Raw genomic sequence first — 18,294 nt, 5'->3', positions numbered from 1 at the left:
TGTACACACACACACACACACACACACACACACACACAAAAAAACCCAGAACTACCAGCTGCTGCAGCAGCCATCAGGGCTTCTGGAGGCTCATGGCAGAGCCTCCCCATGCAGCGCAAGGCAGTGGGGGGCAACAAGGATTGCTCCTGTGCCTGGCAGCAGCCAGTGAATGCAGGACATATTTTTTTTATTTACTTATTTAAAGAACAGGGACGCTGGGCTGGGCGGGGCAGCCATTGACAGGGCTGGGATAGCGGGTGAGGGATGGGGCCTGTTAGATTCGGAGATTCAGCGGCAGCTGAATCAATTTGGGACAGTGATTTAAATCACTGAATCGAATCACTGCCCCCCCGAATAGGCTAAATCCAAAGCGAATACTAGCCGCGTCACACAGGCCAAATGACTGTTCTGCGATATGGTTATTCGAGATGGTGAGGATAGTCACTTAACCACCAGTCTCTGAGACGATTCCTAGCTTTCGAACTACTGTTATTTGGTCACTTGAATATCATGAAGAACATCATTCTCTACTTGCTTAACTGAATAATGGTTTTAGCAGTGAGGCTCGCTAAGGAGAGAGTAATAAGAAATTTGGTGCTAAAGTCCTGAGAAGCAGCAGTAGTCCAATCTAACAATGTTATAAATAAATCCATGGGCTAAGTTGAGGAAAGAGAAGAAAAATGGAAGGGTAGATTTGGAGAAAATTGTGACCTTCGTATTAGAATGGTGTTCCTACTATGGCCAGAGGAAGTCAAGTGGCAAATGATCTTTGTTTTTGTCTGCTTTATTAGAGGCACGTACTGTGGGTATTAGTGCTTGTAAAGCACCATGTAGACTTCCATGGCTTATTTCCATTTTTATCCAAAGGTAAGAGGGAAAGAAAGTTAGGAATCTTTACACCAGATATATTTGTCTAAGATAAAAATCTAATAATATATTTGATTTACTACTGCTGCAATCCCTTTCAGTCAAGGTTGATTGTCTTCCATGACTGTCTTGTCCTTGGCTCCAAAGATAGCTGATGAGGCCAATCTAGGATTGACAGACTCTGCTGCAACTCAGGTGTCTGTTTCGGGGTGGTTTCTGGCTCTGGATTCTTGGTTCAGTATGTGACATGCTGCTTTTCCATCCCCTGTTGTCATAGAGAGTTCAAAGTACTGAGATCCTTGCAGCAGACTCTTCTTCCATTTGGGGATGGTTTTAGGTGATAGTCTCTCACAAGTTGATGTCAATGTTGCATTTTCTCAAATTGGCCTTGAGGATGTCCTTGAAGCACTTTCTCTGCCCCCCTCTTATGTGTACGCCTTCACTGAACTGGGAAATTAAGACTTGCTTTGGAAGTCTGGAGTCGGACATCTGGATGATGTGGCTGGTGCAGCAAAGATGATTTTGAATAATCATTGCCTTGATGCTTGTGGCGTTTGCTTACGAGAGGATGCTAATGTTGGTGCATATATTATCTCACTGGATTTGAAGGATCTTCTGCAGGCAGCATTAATGGTACTTTTCCAATGACTTGTGGACAATATACAGGAGATAACTCATCTCAGCTCTGTACACTGGGTCGGAATCATAACTGTTTGATAAATCATGAGCTTGGTTTTAGATCTGATATTGTGATCTTCAAACACCCATTTCCTCATGCATCCAAAGGCTGCACTTGCATTTTAAAGGAGATATTGTATTTCTTTTGATGTCAGCCTTCTGCAAGAGATAGCTTCCAAGGTACAGGCAATAATTTTTTCCAGAGTTTCACCTTATCAAGGGTTGGAGGGAGTCTGAGATAATCTTTGATTGGTTGTTGCGGGATAGAGTTGAGAGCAATCTTGTCAATAATAGAAAGTTGATTGAGAAGGTCTTCAAAATGCTCCTTCCAATGGGTGTTCATGATTCCCTTTTCTTTGAGATTCGCACATATGTTGAATCTCCTTCTCCTTGTCTTCCTACCATCTGTTCTTCATATTGCTGGTCCTACTTTGGACCCCTGCCCTGGCTTGTTGGAGATTCAATTTCTTTTGCTTGTGGTTGGTATCATTCTGCCAAGCACAAAAGGTCTTGCACTTATGGTGGATCAACTCTTAGATCTCCCAGTCATTCTCATCATTCCATGCTTGATGTTTCCTGGTAGAGAATCCAAGTGTCTGTTCACAGGTGCTGATGGTGATGAACTTGAAGGCACCCCAAGCGCTGCCAACATTCTCCCATTGTTGATTGGAATTTTGCCAGTTTTTCATTGAAGCACTGGTAGAAAATGTCATGCTTGATTGGGTCCTTGAGTCCTTTAAGGTTGATCTTTCATTGGCATTTCATCTGCTGCAGTCGTCATTTGGGTGTCCAGTTTGAGTGACAAAACTGAGTAGATGTTGCTGTTTGGTTTAGTAATCATCAGGTCCTAGCATAGCTTAGGTAATGCGCACATCTTTGCGATCCCAGACACGAACAGGATATAGTCAATCAGGTGCTGATGCTTATATTGTGGGTGTTGCCATGATGTCTTGTACCTGTTTTTCTGGGATAGCAGGGTGTTGGTGATTGTATGTTCATGTTCCACGATTTTGGTTAAGAGGAGGATGCTGCTGGAGTTATCCTTTCCTACTCTTTCTTTGTTAATGGTTCCATTCCAGAGGTTCAGGTCCCTTCCAACTCTGGGATTTGAAATCACCAAGAAAAATGTGTTTCCTTCTGGAACGTCAGAAAGGACTTGGTCAAGGTTGGTGTAGAATTCCTTCTTGGTTTCATCACTGGTGTCAGGAGTCAGGGCATATTCGCTAATGGCAGTGGCATATTTAAGATGGGGAGTCATTAAGTGCTCACTAATTCCAATAGGGAACTCATTGTATTGATTAATGAGTTCATTCTTGATGGCAAAACCAACTCCGTGAAGCCGGCATCCTCCTTCCTGTTTATACTTCCAGAAGAAGGTATAGCTGTCTCCATGTTCTTTGAGCTGCCCATCTCATACTCACAGGGTCTTGCTCAGTGCAGCGACATTGATATTGTGTCCCCTGAGTTCTTGAGCCACAATTGCCGTGCGGTACCCTGGGTGTTTACTGTTAGGTTTGTCCATGAGGGTGGTGATGTTCTATGTCCCAGAATTGAATGTGTGTCTTCTTTGATTTTTGTACCACAGTAAAGGTGATCCCACTGGATGCAGTTATCCAGTCAGGAAGAAGGTAGACAGGCTATGCTTCAGCCACCTTTTCTAGTCCCCTCCCCACGTGGGGTGAGTAGAGTGGATCCTGAAGAGGTCTGCTCTGTTGCAATGATAGCTGCTGAATCACACTCCTGTCTTCATCCAGATATTAGACGACCTTTTTATAACTGCTACCTTTATGCCATTTCATGACTAGGAGCTTCCAGACTTCACTGCCCTGCTCCCCTCTTCAATAGCTAGTCACCAAAGGGCTTGAAAAATGTGCTGGAAAAAACATTTTCATGGAAGATGCCTATGTATGATTTATTTTATTTTGGAGAAGCTGCTGCACATCAACTTCAACACAGTTGTTGACAGAATGGGACTTGAATTCAATGCCAAGGAGCCCAAGACAATTGGAGATCTCGTTCCACTGCAGCCTTCATCCATCTTCACAGCCATTGAGATTCTAACATCTCCTCGTTGCACTGTTGAGGACTTGTAGACCCATGGCTGGGGGTTGGGCAAGCTTATTATAGTGGTTACCTGTACACACCATGTTACAACACCATCAAAAGACATAGGTGCTTTTCAGGAGGGAAAGAATTGCCATCTGTTGTCCCTATCATGTCCTGGTGGTGCAGCTGCCGGTTCATCTACAACTGGCAGCAAAACTGTACTGCTACCCAGCACATCTACAGGTGGCAGATAGAGCAAGGTTAGCGGCAAAAGAAGGCAGGAGTAACTAGGGGTGTAAATACTGATTAAATAAATATTTGTTTATTTGTTGCAAAAACGATTAATTGGTCCGGCATAGAGGTGGGGGTGGGCGCCCCATGGCAATGTGAATTGTGTGGGGGAGGCCCTGCCCAACCCTGCCATGGAGGAAGGGCTGCATCCACTCACCCCCAGCAGCATGGGGAGCCAGGGGCTAAAGCAGCCCTGCCAGGCAGGCAGCACAGCCCAGGAAGCCCTGGAGGGACAAGAGTCAGCAAGGGGCTGCAGCACCCCTTCTGTCCCCTTTCCTCTTCCCCTTCCCCTCCTCCTCATCCCTCTCTCCCTCACTCCTTGTAGCCTAGCTATTAGTCACCCCTGCCCTTTCCCCACCCCTTTCCACCTCACTTCTATCTCCTCTCTCCCTCCTGCCCTGCCACTTTCCAGTTCTTGCTGGGACATGACAGTACTTCCCTTCCCTCCTAGACTGCCTGGCTCCAGGCTAAATGATAACTGGTAAGCTAGAACTGGTTATCACTGAGGTGATCGGTTAATTGTTTAACCATTCACATCCCGGGGTAAATCTGATGAATTTGATATCTGGATAGGTTACAGGGGTGGGCTAACAGTAACAGGATGCGTTTCAATACGTACAAGTGCAGGGTGCTGCACTTGGGCAGTAGGAACCAGCAGCACACTTACACAATGGGGAACTCCCTACTTGAGAGCACGGAGGCAGAAAGAGATCTTGGAGTCATTATTGACTCCAAGATGAACATGGGCCGACAATGCGAGGTCATGGTTGGCAGGGCTAACCGGACCTTGTCGTGCATCCACAGGTGCATCTCGAGTAGAGCCAAGGAGGTGATCCTCCCCCTCTACGCGACGCTGGTCAGGCCACAGCTGGAGTATTGTGTCCAGTTCTGTGCGCCCCATTTCAAGAGGGATGTGGACAACATGGAGAGGGTCCAGAGGAGGGCCACCCGCATGATCCGGGGACAACAGGGCAGACCCTACAGTGAGAGACTGCGGGACCTGAACCTATTCAGCCTCCACAAGAGAAGGCTGAGGGGGGACCTGGTGACCGTCTATAAACTCACTAGGGGGGACCAGAAGGGTTTGGGGGAGACGCTGTTTCCCCTAGCGCCCGCTGGCATAACAAGGAGTAATGGGCACAAGTTGATGGAGAGGAGGTATAGATTGGACATCCGCAAAAACTACTTCACAGTTAGGGCGGCTAGGAGCTGGAACCAACTTCCAAGGGAAGTGGTGCTGGCCCCTACCCTGGGGGTCTTTAAGAAGAGGCTGGATGCCTTCCTGGCTGGACTCATTTGAGTCCCGTTTCTTGTTTTGGGGTTTTTGTTGTTCTCCCGCCCTGGCGGGGGGTCGGGCTAGAAGATCTACTAGGTCCCTTCCGACCCTAAATCTATGAAACTATGAAACTATGATATGCAAAGTCTTGGTAAAATCCTGGGATTTTATTAAGCCACATATTTTCCCTACATCATTGTTTCAATTGCTGGTTGCAACAAACCTGAATTTTGTGTTTTGGTAGTGTGGAGGGTGTGCTGTGAACAGAATATTGTAGTTAATGTGACTGACTTGTGACAGGAGTTGGAAAAGAAAGGCGATGAAGAAGAAAAATCAGATGAAGAGAAAGAGAAAAACAAAGATAAAGACAAGGAGGATGAAGAAGAAGAAACAGCAGCCGCAGAAGAAGAATATGATGAAGAGGAGCAAGAAGAGGTATGATGGCTCTTTTAAATCTGCTAAAAGAGACAGTCTTCTTTAAAGATTTAATATAGTGGCAGGAATGATAACTGAAATCAAGCACCTTGCCACAAAGAAACTGCTAGTAAAAGTTATGCACATCATGACTTATCTTTTACCACTGTAATATAAGGCAATACTTTTGTATTGATAACTAGTTCTCCTAGTGAAAAAGAAAAAGGTGGAACTACTGACGCTTAAACTTCCCAGAAATTAAGTTTTCCCTTTTTGGTCTCCCATCAGATTAAGGAAGGAATTTGTACTGTTTGTTTCAAGATGTTAGTATTAATCAGAATACAACATGAGGCAACTAGCCTTATTTAAAAACTGTGAGAGAATGTAATGCCTCCCTCTCATCTGCTTAAATGATGTCTTAAAGTACATACCTTCACTTATGTTATATTTTCATTTAGGAAAATGACTACATTGCTTCATATTTTGAAGATGGTGATGACTTTGGTGCTGACAGTGATGACAATATGGATGAAGCAACCTATTAGTTCATATGTACTTCTTCAGCCTTTTAATACTTCCGTTTAAATAGTTTGGAGGTGGGCCAAACAACCTCAACTCTTCATACAGCTAATAAAGTTTGAAGGACTAACTACATATATGGACTTAAGTACATATGTGCTCAGAAGATTGGACACTTTGCTTTTATTATTTTATTGTGGTGAAAAATGGTAGACCAGATGCAATATTCTGCTCTTGCCAAATATTTTCCAGACAGATATTTACCACTGTAAGGTACTCTGAATCTCCCAGGTATGAAAGATGATATATGCCATTGTATTGCCGCTGCTGTACTGGAAAAGAATGTATTTTGATTGAATTGTGCCTACGCTTTTACATTTTTTTAAGTTCTGTGCATTACGGGCCACATCTTGGCTCTATTGAAATTAATAGGGAAACTCCTATGGACTTTGTTGAAACCAGGGCTTAGACCTTCCTGAATACATGCTGTTTCTGTTTAACAGTTGACTTTCTAAAGGAATTTATAAACTTCAGTATTAAGGGGATTGAACTAACACTAATCACCAAGCACTTTAATTAGCATACTAACTTGAAGGTACTTTGGTGCCATGGACTAACAGGGTAAGGAATGTTTTGAAAGGTTCTCACATTCTAGTCAAAAGGTTTTTTTTTTCTCATCAGTCGACCAGGAAAGTACAATTTTTCAAAACAATTTCTTGCTGAGTCTAAGAAGAGGCAATGAATGAGGTTAAATGGCCTCTTATGAATTACTTTGTATCAGAAGTGAAATTTGGGGCTTATTAGAGAACATGTAACTGAGGTCAAAATATGGCAGTGGGAAATCAGAAAATTCTGATTTCTAGTATTGGTTTTCAGATAGTTTTCCTTTGATGTTGAACAGGTCACTAAACCTCTCTGCCTTGGTTTCTCTATTTTTATGCAAGTATAATACTGCCTACCTCATGAACTGTTGAATTGGTATGTAAAATACTACCTGGGTAAACATTGTTTATTTAATATATGTTCCCGCATAACTATTACATGTAAGACTTGATTGAGTCTGAAACAAAAGAAATGTGGATCAAGGAAACCATCTGTAATAGAAGAGAAACATGATGGTGAGAACAATGCCATGACTTTTATTATTTTTCTGTATTTGAGTATGAATGTGTTGATTTGATCTGATCTTTCAATTGCAGTAATGTTAGGGGTTACTTATAACAACATTAGGGAGAAATAGCCTTTTCAGCTGTGTAGAGAGCAACATATGATAGTAACAGGTTCCATTTAAAAAAAAAATATTTTTGTTTTTTAATTCCAATAAAATAAATAGAAAATATTTGATCCTAAAATCTTAAATGTAAATTTGAAACTATCATATTGTCTTAGCCATAACTTTTTGTATCTTTTGAAGTGGCTACAGGAATTGTTTTCATGAAGAAGTAGTTAGAGGCTTTGTAGCATTGTCTTTAAATCCCCTTTGTGCGTAAGGAGATTAAACCTATTCTTGTGTGTATTTTTGACTTTATGCTGCTGCTTTTTTTCGTGGAATACCCACAGCTGCTGTTTTCAAGGAAAAGATGCTGAAGTATGCTAAAACAATACCAATTGGAGACCTTTTTATTTTAATTAAGGTCATGGCCATTTAAGAATTAATTTCAGAGTAATAACATAAATGAAAAATAGGAAGTGGATATTTTTCCCTAGGATTATTGATCTGGACAATATAGTATAACTAAAAGTCTTTTACCTGTACTTTTGTCATCCCTTAATGGCACAAATTGGATCTGTGTTAGCTGATCAGATTGGTGCTTTCTTTTCCATCCAGTGTTATAAATGCTGGTAACATCATCAATGCTTGGAAAGTATAAAGATCTTCTCGCCCAATGAGAAATTGTTTTTCAGCTTGAAAAATATCTCCAGTTTTTAGTTTTAAAAATGGAATGTAAGCCTTTTAAAGCTTCCTTTCTTGGTTGTTGGGGCATGTTTGCCAAATACTTTTCCTTGGTGCTGACTGAATTCTGAAATTATTTTGAATAATCTATAGAACACTTCTACTTGCATTGAGTGCTTGCATAACTTAGGGCATGGCTGCATTTTTTTTTTTCTGATTTGGTTAAAATGTTCTCATTTAAAAAAATAAAAAAGTAATTCTAAAAAATAAGAACTAAATATAATGCAGGGTGTACATCAAATGTATATTTAAACTTTATTCTTAAATGCTTAATTGCTATGCAAGACTATATTGTAAATCAGTGTACAATAATTTGTTTCTGCAATAAATTATTTTCTGTATTGCACAGGAAACATACCATGTTCCTTGTATCCTAACTAATAATAAGAACCTAAAAAATAATGCTTGTTTGTTTACTTACTTTTAAAGACTCTGGTCACAAAAACTATATTTAATGCAAGCTTCGGTGGCTACACAGACCTATATCTGTTCTCTCCCATGGATTTCTGCATATTTTGCACCTGGGCTCTTTAACTACACCATCCAAGGAAGAGATGGGTACAGTAAATGTCAAAAGGCCACACAGAAAACTCTTGCTTATTTATCAGAGCTGGTAGTAGCTGTAGCTAGTTCTTAAAACAGCCAGGCTGCCATGGATCTATCAACAACCAGTTCGTTTTCATGAGAAGTGCAACATTTTTAAGTTGCTGTCCAATACAAAGCAATTACCATGAAATGAAAAGCCAATTAAGCTCTGATACCATCAGAAGAATGACATAATGGAGAAGAGACTATAAGAAGCTACTATGTTTCATTATCCACAGGTAAGAATTTTAACTAAAACAACAACAAGGGAAATAGCAGGGCACAGCTCCTTCAGATGTTTTGAGTAGAAGCTGATAAAAATGTCTTTTGTCTTAGATATCCACAGACTTCTATGATCTGTACAATGCCGGCCATAAGACCTGGAATCCTTGACTTCTTTTCGTTGTCTCAAAAGACTTCCATTTTCCATGTTCCAAAGTAAATGGTCAAATGAGTTATATTTATAAATGTGACCTCCAGACCTTAAATACTCAGAAACAGCATCTTTGCTAATAATATTACATGCTTCTACTTTGTTCATCAGACATCAGTGCAAAAGCTGAAATTACTGCCTTAACTATTCCAGCAGCTGCCAGCGCCCAGGGATTGTAGCAAAAGGATAAATGTGCATATAGTATATTTAACTACATGAAGAAAAGGGCAGGGTTAATTTGTAGGCGGATGCATATTCTACCTAGGTAACAATATCCTTGACTACATAAACTCACTACTCTAATGCTTCTGATCAGATCATTGCTGCAGGTGAAACTGCTTGGTTCCATGGGTTGGATCTGGCTTGCTGATTCCTACTGTAGTTGGTAATAGCTCTTCTTTTGGAAGGCAATCTTTTGTGTCATCCATGAACAAGTTGGTAGGAGGCATTGAAAACCACTGTTTGTGTTCAGCAATCTGGCTATTATAGAAACCAAGGAGTGAATCTGAAAGTTGCTCCTGCTCTGTAAATGAAATGTAAGAACAAATTTTAAAAAATGTGAATTAGTTCACCCTCGTGCCCAGAACTGATACTGAAACAAGACTAGTTAATGCACTTAGGAAATGTGCTTAGAAATTGAACAAAGCCACAGTTCTGAAAAACTCTCTCACTGGAACAAGGAATTCAGCTAAGGGACTCAAGCTAAGCTGTATGGGTATGACATAAAAACGTGAGTAGTGCCATACTGGGTCAGACCAATGGTCTGTCCAGCCCAAGATCCTGTCTATGAGTGTCTTCTGTGGTCTCCCTTATTAAGAGAGGCTTATAATTTTTTGTGATTGACTAAAGTCTATGACCCTTGGCATATCAAATAGGCCTGTCTATGGGTAGCAGGAATGGATGCTTTGAGGGAGAACATTGAACTGGGTATATCTAGACAGAGCAACGATTCTCAACCAGGGTGTCACAGCACTCGGGTGCCTTGAGGCCCTTTCAAGAGTGCCACATATTAGCACTGTTAGGTTTACAAACATGATTTACAAGATAAACCAAGTGTTTTCCAGTAGAAACCCATAGTTGTTGTCTTTCCAAGTTCTTTACAACAGAAAAAGTGCTTCTATTATTTTTCAGCAGGGAAAACAGTGAGAACTAAGAGCTGGTATTTTCCAAGGAAGAGTTTGAGTTTAAATGGTGAGAACCACCAATCTAAAGTTATCAATGCCATGTTCATAACCCTCCCAGGCATCCACATTCATTGGTTTAGAGATACCAAAAGATACATCTTTGACTGCTCTGTTGAATAGCTGTTAGACTTATTGTCCATGATTTTGTCTAGTCTATTTTTTTAACCTGGCTATTGTCTGCCTCTAGAGCACCTCCTGTGGTAATGAGTTCCACAAATGAACTATGCTGTGTGAAAAAGACTCTCTCCCGTTAGTTAGCCCTGACTCCCACAAATTTCAGTGGGTTCCCCTTAGTCCTTGTATTCTGGATCTTGGTGAATAACAGTTGCATATTCACTTTTGTCCACCCCCTTCACAATTTTCTCCATCACAGCCAGCCTTCTCCTTTTCAAACTGAAGAGTCCTAGCCTTTGTAGTTTCCCTTGCTATGGCAACTGCTCCATACTCTGATAGTTTTATTTCCCCGTCACGTAGAGAACTGAAATCACGTTGTTTTTCCTTTATTGAAATTTGAACATAGACTGTAATTCTGCTAGTACATTGAATTAAACCAGTTAATCAATTAAAAATCTTTTGCAAGTGCAAATTATTTATGAAGTAAAATGGGATTCAGATATAATCTCTGAGTATGACACGTAAAGGTTGGTTAATATGCCACTATGCAGAGAAACTTCCATCTGGAAGGACTTTCTAGAATTGTATTAATGTTCTTGTTTCTTCAAAACCCCTCACTCCTTTTTAATAGGGTAATTATTTTCAGAAATTTCACAGTGGGTAAAAGGCTACCCCTTAAGTGATCTGGATTTATGTCTACTTATAAATGAAAGCGTGAATAATTAAAGTGTGTTCTATCAATACATGCTAGGTGTGCATGTTATACTCCAATCTAACCAGACAAATGAAGATATTTAATGACCCAAGAAATGTAGCCTTAGATTGTACATAGTGTGTGTGTAACTTATTAATGAAGTAAGGAGATATACAGAGAAAAAGAACATGTTTAAGTTAACAAGCTTTCATTTTAAAAAAAGTTTATTTTTTTTAAGAGTACTCAGAAACCCTTCTAAAATACGAAGCAATTAAAAGCAGACTTTTTTTTTTATAAGAGATTTACATCTTCAATCCAGGATTTTTCTAGAAATACTTACATATTAAGCCTGTATCAAATATGTTTTTGTTATATAAAGACCACTTGTGGCAAGGTATTCCAAAATATAGCAGACTTAAATAAAAGTTTACATGATCCAACAGTGCAATATGCACTTAAATTAAAAACTGACTTCCTGAGCAGCAGCATATTGTATCGACTAAGTTAAAGCAAGATTTGCCACTCAAGTACACCATCTCTAATAAGTCTTTCTATAATTTTTACAAAACTAATTTTACCACAGCACTTAAATCATTCAGTTATGTAGAAATCTGTTCTATAGAGTGCAATCAGATTAATATTTAGTGGTATAACTAACCAAAGATGCTGCATTGTTGGTCATCTAGTAGCTAGAAAACAAGACGATTGTACAGAATGAGAGCACCTACAAAAGAACAAATTAAAAATGTACATAGATAATGTACATTCTAATACTAATGTAAATGTCATATAAGATCTTTTAAAACTTACTTTTCCACTCTTGAAAAAAACTGCTATAACAAAGGTCAGGTGAGTGTAGTGTACCTTAATAAAGAAAGGTTACTTTAAGTATTTATCCAGTGAAAACTTTGGAATTTCTACCAACAACATTTTCCCATACAATATAATGCTTCACAAGTTTTCTTAGAATTATTTGTGATAGGGGGGTTATGATACCTGTAGCATTTCTCAAAAGCACATAATTAGCCAAGTCTGAGATACAAGTGAATAAGGTTTTTCAGTATGTAATACTGTGTAAACTGCAATCTAATCATCATCAGGGGTAAGTTCTTTGGGCACTTCCTAATGACTGCCATGAAGACCTTTTAGTGGCATTTAAAAAAAAAAAAAAAAAATCTTTAGAGGTAACATTAGGTAATTCCTGCTTGTATTACGACTTTATTTTCTTATGCTAGTGGCTGTCTAATTTTATTAGATCACACACAATCTTTAAAGATCATGGAGTGAACAAATGGAATATCAAAGTCATGTACCCCAGTTCAGAAATCCATGTTTTCATGTTGCTTCATCAAGACTCATCACTCCCAGCTTGCCCCAAAACATTTCACAGAATGCAAGCATATTTCTATCTGCCATCAAGTTTTAAGCTATTCTAGTCTCAACATGCACATTTCTGTAATTGTCACAAGCTTATATTTAAAAGCACTGTACAGCACAGGCAGCTAGTGTTAGCCCAATTAAGAAAGTATTTCTGCCATCCTTAAAAACCTTGCATCAGAATTTTAGATGGAAGAAGAGCTCATGGTGTACTACTTTCATTTCTCAGAATTACTTGTTTATACCATACACTTGGGTGAATACTGTTTAACCATGTCAGGAAACAGTGAAGTATATTCCACTCCTCCCCAGTCTGCAAACTTTTTTTGGTCAAAAGTCTATTTTAATTTAATCACAGCAGTTTATTTGTATAGCCAAATAATTCTAAGCAGAAGATTACAATAAAAATGTTGATATGAGAAATAGCACGTTATAGGCACTATCCTAATTCATATTTAATAATACATAAGCACCATCCCTCCCATATTTAAACAAAAGGGCAACAGACAAAACTTGTCATTCTCCTTTTGTTAGATGTAACTTAAAATTTTACAATTTAGAAACCTGCCTCTCTCTAGGGGCAGATATTTCAGAGCAGAACAGTAGCTGCAAAGCAAATTTCTAGGCCAGCTGCGGTGGAATAATTTCTTTTGAAATATTTTGGAAATTAGCAGAAAAAGTAGCTTTATTTCTCTGAGGCCCGTATGTGCTACCATAAGCATCCACTCATAAACACGAAGACAGAAGCTGCCCGAGATAGCTTTGAGGAAAGCCAGTTCCTTCCACAATTTAAGATGCAACTGGAAGGAAATATTTCCTTAATATAAAAAGGATTCTAAAGGAACTGTCAAGGCAAGTACCACATGCCTTGGATTGTTCTGCCATACCAGTAGCAGACCAGAAAAAGGCACATAGGCTTGCTTAGCCAATTTTTTTTTGCTGTTATTTGTGATTTAGCTGTTCACATTTTCAAGCTGGTAATTACTATACAGAGCAGTAACTTGACATACAAAAATCTCACTGGATTGTATTTAGGCATCAAAACAGACGCAGTTTATATGAAACAAATGACCTCAAGCTGGCCTATGAAGCATGTATAAAATTAATACGTAAGAATGAGTAGACTGTGTGCACAAAATTAGACATCCAAAACTGGATAGTGGTTCCTATTTGTAAAGAAATACATTTTTACTCAAATACAAGTGATTCAAGCTAACTTAAGAAATGTCCTAGCTTTCTCTCACTCATTCCTTAACTAATTGCTTTTAAAAATCTATCCCTGCGATTTCACCATTTCATGTATATTCTAAAGGCAGTAATCATGATGTTGTCAGAAAATGTCTTCCAACATATGGGATAGTAAGTTATAAACACATAGTACTTACCTGAATTCCAGTATATCTTTTTAAATACATCTTGGCAAATTAATTCTCTCACCACAAAGGCCCCAAAGAATACATGAAAGTAGTGCTAGAAGGGACTTCAGGAGGCCATCTAGTCCAGTCCCTAGCTCAAGGCAGGATTCCTTTAACTATCCTAGTCAAGTGTCTGTGTAACCAAGGATGGATATTACACAATCCCTCTTGGGTAGGCTGTTCCAATGCATAGCCGCCTTGTATTGAAAAGTTTTTCCTAGTGTTCAACCTCAGCAGTCTCCCCTGTTGCAGTCTGAGGCTATTGTTCCTAGCCCTGTCTCCTACAGCTGCAGAGAAAAATCTCCATCTTCAGTCTCCATAATCATTCTTTAGGTACTTGAAGCCTATTGCAAAAATCTCCTCTTCATCTTCTTTTTTCCAGATTAAGTGATCTTAGTTCTTTCAACCTTTCCTCGTGGCCTTCATTTTTCCTCTAGGAGGTTTTACAACAATATAAAAAAGATTTTTTTTTTATTTTACGAAAACTTCAGTTGGTTCCATGCATTAGTCCCCACATTAAACAACATATTATTTGGTGTATGTTGTGAATGAAACAAGTAGGGTGCATCTTCATTTAATAGCTGTAAAATTCTTATTTAAGTATTGATTGTATTGTGTATGGCTAAGTAACATAACTGGAGTATGAAATACTGTCTGGAAATTAAACATTTCAAGGTCCACAGCTTTAAGATATAAATGATATAGTCAATTTTTGCTTACATCAATGAAACCTGCATTTTTTACTTCACTTTAAAGAGCAATCATTAATTTAAATAAGACAACGACATAAATAGAAACAAATGTGCAAAGATTTTTAAAGATGTGTCCTGTTTACACACATACACAAGCAATCTCACATTAGACCTGGAAATGTACAACAACGTCTGACAATTCAAATGACCCACAGACGCATTCTCTCGTAACCAAAGACAGAAGGTGCCCAAAACTCTTCATTAAATTCAAGGATGCTTTGCTTCCCTTATTTTAATACTGCCCATTAAGTGAAAGTGTACATCATAAAATGCATTATCTACATTCCAGATGTATTTTGTACTCTAGGTTTTGCTCCATCTGAATATTACGTGATATGTCTATGAACAACAGTTGCCTGGTGCTTTTGATTGTAATGCTGAATCTCCTCTTCACTCTCAACTTTCATGATATTTGCTGGATTTATTCCATTTCCAATTTGTTTCTGATGCGATGGCGATGTGACTAGTGAATGAGATGATTCCATTGTAGAATGGTGACTAACATCCACTTTCATTAGAACCTCATAATATAAGAGATAAAAAACTGGAGTTACTATTCCAATCACCAACATAATCACTACAGCTGTCCACCAGCCTATACCCCAGTCTGCTCCATAGTATGGATCTTTGCACTTTTTGTTTTTGCCATCAGGTTCAAAGCAGATTTGTTGTGTTGATAAAGCAGAAACAACTTCATTAAGGTTCTCTCTTTTTGTATCATTACACTTTACTATTTCTTCTATATCTCTGTCTACTTCTTTCAAGAAATTGCCAACAGTTTCATTAGAGGAGAACGCATCAGAAGTTGGTGATGTTTCTTGAATTTCTGGGCAATACTGAGAAGAAGATACAGGCCGCAAAAGTTGCCTGCCTTTTGGAAAACAATGCATTTCGGTTAGTACACTGAACTTCTTTACTGGAATTTTGATAGACCTCAGCGCAAAAAAATCCTGGTCAGTGATAAGATTGTTAACCCTCTTGATGTCTGCAACCTAAGAACAAGATAAAGAAATACAGTTTAAATGTCACAAAATATTCAGTAAGTCTTTTAAACAGTCCTCTAATCTCCCAAGTGACAGCATTCAGCACCAGAAGAGAAGTAAAAGTTTATAAATTGACACTAGGGGTGCGCGAAGTGAGCCATATTTAATTTGGAGGACAGTAATTCAATTTGTGGATTTGGATCACTGTCCCGATTTGATTCGGTCAAATTTGAAGATTCTATTCTGATTTGGAGAATCATTGATACACAGCTTTAAATATTTTTTCTACATACCTCCCTCAGAACCAGGAGGCACCATTCGCTGAGCCAGGGTGTGGGGGTCCCCCACACGCTCCACAGCAGACCTGGAAGCGCTTCTTGTCCACTTCCAGGTCCGCCACCAAGCGTGCTGGGGAGCCCCCCCAATTGCTCCTGTGGGACACTCCACCTACCCCAGCATCTCAGCATTCACGGGCCACCTGGTACCTCGAGTTAAGTAGGAAAAAACATATAAAACTGTGTCTATGTCCAAATCATTGAATCTCTCCAAATTGATTCGGAGAGATTAAAGGGTCTCCTGATTCGATTTGGATTCGGAGATTTGGCCACCAAATCAGGCTGAATCTCTGCCAAATTAAATCAGCAACCGAAGCTTACTTTTAACTGGGTGTCAATTAGGAATCTCAGGGGAGACAGGAAATAGGCAAACTTAAAATAAGTTTGAAACAGACAGGAGCACATTACTGGGAGGCATACATTCCATTTTAATCCAGGGAATCACTTCAATTTTCTTTTGCGAGGGGAAAAGTCATTTAACTCATCCTAGTAGTTCCATCTGTGAAGGGAAGGGAAAAAAACCCAAAAACTCTTCTGTCTCTATTGTAAAGCTCTAGCTACTTATTTGCAAATGAACTATGTTATTACTGTAAATCTGAACCATCCATTGTAGCAGAAAGCTCCCTTCATACATTTCCCTTCTGGACATGGATATAATAGAAGTCCCTTCTTGCCTGCACCCTCCATTTTGTGCATTTTTTTCCTTCTAAGTATTGGTAGAGACCTAGCACACTCATTGCATGGGTGTGGCAAGGCTCAGAGCAAGCAACCCTTAAGCAATGTACTCCCTATAGAATGAAGTTACACTCTAGGACCATTAAAAACTGCACTAAAACTGTAATTACAAAGTGATAAAATCTGCTATACTGGGTGGTTCCTTGAGAGAATGGGAGTATGTATGGTGATCAGTAGGTAATTAAATGACAATAGCCAAAGGAACTTACCTTTACAAAACTCTACTCTACAAGCCATTTCAGACTAATCAAGCCAAGGAACTGAGCCAAGGATTCCTGGAACTGAGCACCCACCCTACCGACTATTCCTGTAACCCAGAACAATACAGCTATTAAGTTAATAAGTCAAGGGTGGACTCCTGAAACTTCAGCAGACAGAGATCCCTGTAACTAACAGCTGTCATGCCACTACTCAAGATCTATGTGGGACAGCTCCAGACTGGGCAGCCAAGATGATGCTGGGGGATCACACAAGTCTGCCAGAAGGGGATAAGAGGCAGTGAAGCGTGACCCTCAGTAGTGCCCTCAGCACCTGACCTACCGAGACAGAAGGACAAGTAGGCGACCCGCTTCTGGAGAAGATATTGCCTTGAAGGAACCTGACCATTGACAGCAGACTCCAGGGCCTTGAATAGGTAGATATACTGACACCAGCACTCTCAAAAATCACTACAGCAGCTACTATACACTGTACTACATGGGTCTGAATGAGGGTATGCATGCACACGCTAAGGTGACCAGTACCACTCATAAGTCAAAGTTTGCATTTATGATTTTATTGGTAACTTCACATCCCATCCAATATACTAGAATTTACAATGATCCTGAGAGTTGGTCCTTTGTAGCCAACACCATGTAAGCAGAGGCTCTTCCTTTTTACATCACAACCCCTTCATTAATCTGCCTGGTTCTTATTTCTCCACTTTTGTATTGCCACAGAGGCAGCACTAGCTTTGATAAAGAGCAAAATCACTTAATATTTTTTCCTAAAAATTAAGTTCCTAAATCCTGCAACAATACTGCAGCTGACTTATTATGAACCATTACAAATTGTAGGCAGAAGAAGGAGAATCAAGTGCAGAGAAAGAAGAAAGGGGTCCATAGCCTCAGACAGAGGGTTGGACTAGGTGACCTCTTGAGGTCCCTTCCAGCCCTACTTCTCTGATGACTCTTATGAATAATTTAGAAAAAATATGAAAATGGTTAGAGAAAGAACAGTGAGACGAATTAGGATGACAGTTTACTTGTCTCACAGTGCAGCAGGGAAACTAAAATGCCTAAAACAGAAAAGCACAAAAGCCAACACCCTAAGTAGGGATCTGCCTAAACTAGCCAATAGGAACTACCAAATATAAGGATAGGGTTTAAACATTGAATTGCTCAATAGCAAGTAGAACCTGTATGCTTAGGGTACTTCAGTCAGAGTCTTGGCTTCCAGTCTGCCCTAAGAAATATTTAAAAATTTTATGCTAAGTGGAAGTTTCAACAGGAGAGATTAAGAAGCTCCCAACCAAGAATGCCATATAGCCTAGTGGTCACAACACACTCTAGGACACAAAGGATGTGGGTTTAAGGCAGAGAAAATTTGAAAACAAGCTTCCTACAACAGTGCTTTAACCACTATTGGTGGGGGGGGGGGGGGG

The 18,294-nt window shown here is 39.6% G+C and overlaps 2 protein-coding genes across 2 annotated transcripts in view; one reads left to right on the top strand and one right to left on the bottom strand.

The window, feature by feature from the left end:
• POLR3G (RNA polymerase III subunit G) overlaps positions 1 to 6,779 on the top strand; it is a 58,100-nt gene extending 51,321 nt beyond the window's left edge. Inside the window, exons 8-9 of the mRNA XM_019516895.1 lie at positions 5,459 to 5,593; positions 6,031 to 6,779. Coding sequence (XP_019372440.1) covers positions 5,459 to 5,593; positions 6,031 to 6,117 — 222 coding nt within the window. The 3' untranslated portion in view covers positions 6,118 to 6,779. The remainder of the gene's footprint in view (positions 1 to 5,458; positions 5,594 to 6,030) is intronic.
• A 5,502-nt stretch (positions 6,780 to 12,281) lies between these two features.
• LYSMD3 (LysM domain containing 3) overlaps positions 12,282 to 18,294 on the bottom strand; it is a 13,418-nt gene continuing 7,405 nt past the window's right edge. Inside the window, exon 4 of the mRNA XM_019518183.1 lies at positions 12,282 to 15,591. Within this exon, the coding sequence (XP_019373728.1) occupies positions 14,926 to 15,591 (666 nt within the window). The 3' untranslated portion in view covers positions 12,282 to 14,925. The remainder of the gene's footprint in view (positions 15,592 to 18,294) is intronic.

Source organism: Gavialis gangeticus, unplaced genomic scaffold (assembly GCF_001723915.1).
Source record: "Gavialis gangeticus isolate Ggan-Ray unplaced genomic scaffold, GavGan_comp1, whole genome shotgun sequence".
NCBI lineage: Eukaryota > Metazoa > Chordata > Crocodylia > Gavialidae > Gavialis > Gavialis gangeticus.
This window is presented reverse-complemented; position numbering and strand designations above follow the sequence as displayed.